At 31.5% G+C, this 3,945-nt stretch overlaps 1 protein-coding gene across 1 annotated transcript; it reads right to left on the bottom strand.

Annotated features, from left to right (window-relative positions):
- Positions 1 to 734: 734 nt before the first annotated feature.
- LOC124530487 (elongation of very long chain fatty acids protein AAEL008004-like) lies at positions 735 to 3,190 on the bottom strand. The gene is made up of 5 exons (XM_047104671.1): positions 3,089 to 3,190; positions 2,334 to 2,524; positions 2,003 to 2,080; positions 1,151 to 1,313; positions 735 to 922 (listed from the first exon to the last, which is right to left on the bottom strand). Exons 1-5 carry the CDS (start codon positions 3,147 to 3,149, stop codon positions 735 to 737), a joined length of 681 nt encoding a protein of 226 aa, XP_046960627.1. The 5' UTR covers positions 3,150 to 3,190.
- Between the last annotated feature and the right edge of the window lie 755 nt (positions 3,191 to 3,945).

Consider the following 3,945-nt stretch of genomic DNA (forward strand, 5'->3'; position numbering starts at 1 on the left):
AATTAATATGAAAATTTAGACTTTGTATAAAAGTAAAAAGTAAAGTTAAGTAACAGCCTGTAAATTTCCCTCTGCTGGGCTAAAGGCCTCCTCTCCCGTTAAGGAGAGGATTTGGAACATATTCCATCACGCTGTTTCCATGCGGAGTTTTGGAATGCACATGTGGCAGAATTTAGATGAAATAAGAGGTTTCTTACGATGTTTTCCTTCACCTCCGAGCTCGAGATGAATTATTATAATCACAAATTAAGCACATGAAGATGCACGCATTCTAACCACCGGGCCATCTCAGCTCAGATTTTGGATAAAATTGTAAAATAGAGCTCATTGTTGTGATCAGCTTAGGTCATTATTCCGAATATATGTTTTCGTTTGAATTTTTTAATGGACTATTTATCTGTTTAATCAAATTAAATCAATTATTTTAGCCGCGTGGGCGTATCGTGGTAGAATTTCGCATAACAGCACTGACAATAAATGTGAAATGGTTGCTATATAAGTATAGCAATATATAGCACGTTACGAAATGTCACCCATATATTGATTGATTGTGTGTATATTGAGTGATTTTATTACGTAAAATATCAAATGCTCTGAACTTTATGAGTCATATTTTTTTACATGTATAATTTATTATGGATAATTTTCCATTGGACTTGCACTGTCGCAGGTATGATCCTGATATATAGATAATATTTGTATTAACTTTCGGACATATTAATTATTATGATATGCTATAAAAGTAAATACAATGTTTTTCTAAGAAGTCTCTTTAATTGACTCACCAACTGCAGCTCCGTCACATGCCTTTTCCACCACAGATGCTTTTTGTACTTGTCACCAAATCCAGAAATTAAATAGTACGTGTACATGATCGTATGTACAAAAGCGTTAAGATAGCCTATCAAAATTGCTTGACCACCTGTAATATGACACAAAACTATTCAATCAATTTCTTTTTATTGGGATATATATGACAAACAATAAGTTTTTTTATATTTCCGAGTAGACATGACCCCACTCCACCTGTTGGTAAGTTGAAGTGGAGTCCTAACGCGAAGACGGCTAGTACAGTCAGGAAGAATGAGCTATACTAGTCGCCCTCAAATTATAAAGTTAAATAAACTTTAAATAAACTAATAAAATATACCTGGCTGATACGTGGCTCCGAACCAAGCTGCTATTGTCATCAAGATGTGATGGTGTAAATGGAGAGACGTTATCTGTCTATTTGATTTTCTCAACACAAATAGTACAGTATCCAATAATTCTGATACTTTTGCCATAAAGTAAGTCCATACTCCACGAGCCACCTGAAAAACAAAAAACATCATTTAAGCCCTGATACAAAAATGCCATAAAGTTGAAGAAATCATCAACAAATCAGAAGAAAATAAAGGTTTTCGAATAATTTCAAAAATTATATCTATATTTGGCTCATCTATCGCAGCAGTCATAGTATTAAAACAAATGACGTTCTGAATAAGCTCATAATAATTTAAAGTAACAGACCATTATTATACCATAGTTGGACTAAGGATTCCTCTCCCTTTAAGGTGAAGGTTTAGATTTTACTCAATTTCGTCACTACAAGCCGGATTTATGTGTGACAAAATTTCATTGAAATCAGGTCCAATATGTAAGTTTCCTAACTACGTTTCCTCTTCGTGATTTGGCTCTTAATAAATGACGTAATTTTTAGGTCCCTGATTTGTTTCCATTATCGAATAACGCAAAAATGATACATAATGTTAATAAAACTAAAGTTTTTTTTTTATTAATAGTCCATAATAATAAGTTGTGCAAGCCCCTCTGGGTCCCACCATCATGATAAAAATATATACAATATTATAATATCTCTTTCCACTGTTATTTAATTTTTGTTTAATAAAAATCGCACTTAGGAAGACCTATTACCATCTTCAACTCATAAAAATCGTGTCGTGTATCGGGCTTTACAGTTAAATAATGTAATTTCTTTGAACAATTAAAAAATTCTCACCCATCGCGCTATATCTTTATCCGGGTCTAATCCTTGGCAATTAACATTGAAATTATATAACAGAAAAAACGTGGTAGCCTGAAAAAAGAAAAAAATTAAAATATAATAAAATGTTTGCTAATAATAATAATCTTTACGTAGATTGTTAGAAAGGCACACTCCTGGGTGTGTTATGGGCAACAAAATCCTACATAAATCCAGTTCCTTAAGTCACAGACAGTACATATTTAGATAGTGGCATCAATTTTGCCCTAAATATGACCAAAGCTACCCTTCACACAAACACACATATAAACTAAAAATAATAAACAAAAATTACGACTATTATTACCTCGTATACTATATATAGACTTAAGAGTATTTGAGCTACATTATAAACTTTCATAAAATTTGTCACATCGTACGGATTCCGATCCTTCATAAAACGAGGACCAAGGCGTGTGCAAAAGAAAAAGTAGAAAGCCAAAATACTTAATAATTGAAAAGGTTTCCCGACTAGAAACCAATCTCGCGTTATTGGACCTGAAAATAAAAAAAACATAAATTACAGTTCAAGTTTCAATTTAAAATTTGAGCAATGTGCCAATTAATGTATCTAGTTTTAACTGAATCTACGGTCTAATGAATGGCACAACTATATTAAGAACGTGGATGATGAATTTATTTTAAAGATTCCCAAGGAGCTTAAGAATTACGACATGAGCAGATGAAAGTTAAACGGAGTTACTAGGTTTTCGGTTAGCAGTCCAGGTCAGAGTAAACAGTAAGGTAATATTGTATGGCTCTTTTTGAATAACAACGGATTTTTTTCTATAATTATGGTATTTTCTTTTATCTCTCTGATTAAGTTATATAAATTTGGGGCTCACTTTTTACTTAAAATAAAACTTCACAACATTCGACTAACATTATACTAAATTATATAAAAACTTTTCTGTATTGCATACTTTTTCAGACCGAGTCTAAACAAAAAGTTCGGTAACAAAAAGTGTATTTAATTTTCTAACAAAGTCAATCACCACCATTGGTTTATTACAACTCCTTTACACAATATGCGGCATTATAAAATAAGATATTGAAACTCACTAGTTTGCTCATGGAAGTAAAAATTGTAATACTCCACAATATTTTGTATAACAGAGTCCATTATTAAAGTTATACGACTGAGCTGGTATAGCACTGTTGAACAAAAAAATTAGACTTAACTCGCACAATGTTATAAGTGAACGTTATGTTTATATAGTTTAGATCAAAGTTCAAGATTTAAATTTATTCAGAATAACAATTACTTACATTGGAATACTTACGCTGTGTTTATTAAGAGAAGAAGAACTCATACATAATATTAATAAGGTCACTATTAGCAAATGAATAAGTTCGACTAGTAGCAGATAGATGCTCAAAGCGTGCTAATTTGTAGTAGGACCTTTTAAGACATTTCTTTAAGTTGGTGAACAAGCAAATGAGCCAGATCAAGTTTAATGGTAAATTTCACCCATAAACATTAGTATTGTACAAAAACTATATATTAATGCATTAGGGATGGTGTAATGATCCTTGCCCTGATACATAAGATACAAAACGATAAGATCACTTAGATTGAATTAAAAAATAATTGTATATAAAAATTTGACCATTTACTCCCTCTATCTTTTTGGTAACATGTAACTTTTGAAGTAATATGGGTTTTGTCTTTTTCTGTTATATTTCCTACGATGATGAAAAAAATAGACATATTTGACACTGCAGATTATGTATTCTGTAAACTCCTAACTAAAGTTAGAGCTCGATGTTGTGCGTCAAAAAAACTATCTAAGATATCCTGCAGTCTTGTTTTTCTTCGCATATAGTATATGATTGAAGAGAGTATGAAGCTAAATACAGAGGATTAGTCCAGCCTAACATATGTATTGTTTTTATTGCTTATATTTTTGGTCAAAATA

Source organism: Vanessa cardui, chromosome 6, assembly GCF_905220365.1.
Source record: "Vanessa cardui chromosome 6, ilVanCard2.1, whole genome shotgun sequence".
Taxonomy (NCBI): domain Eukaryota; kingdom Metazoa; phylum Arthropoda; class Insecta; order Lepidoptera; family Nymphalidae; genus Vanessa; species Vanessa cardui.

What these genes read in the sequence shown, in the direction of transcription:
- LOC124530487 (XM_047104671.1), bottom strand. Translation starts at nt 3,149, where the DNA reads ATGGACTCTGTTATACAAAATATTGTGGAGTATTACAATTTTTACTTC. An exon ending in TTACTTCCATGAGCAAACTA is followed by an intron (nt 2,525 to 3,088) that starts GTGAGTTTCAAT and finishes TTTTATTTTCAG; the next exon opens with GTCCAATAACGCGAGATTGG. An exon ending in ATAAAGATATAGCGCGATGG is followed by an intron (nt 1,314 to 2,002) that starts GTGAGAATTTTT and finishes TTTGTTTTTCAG; the next exon opens with GTGGCTCGTGGAGTATGGAC.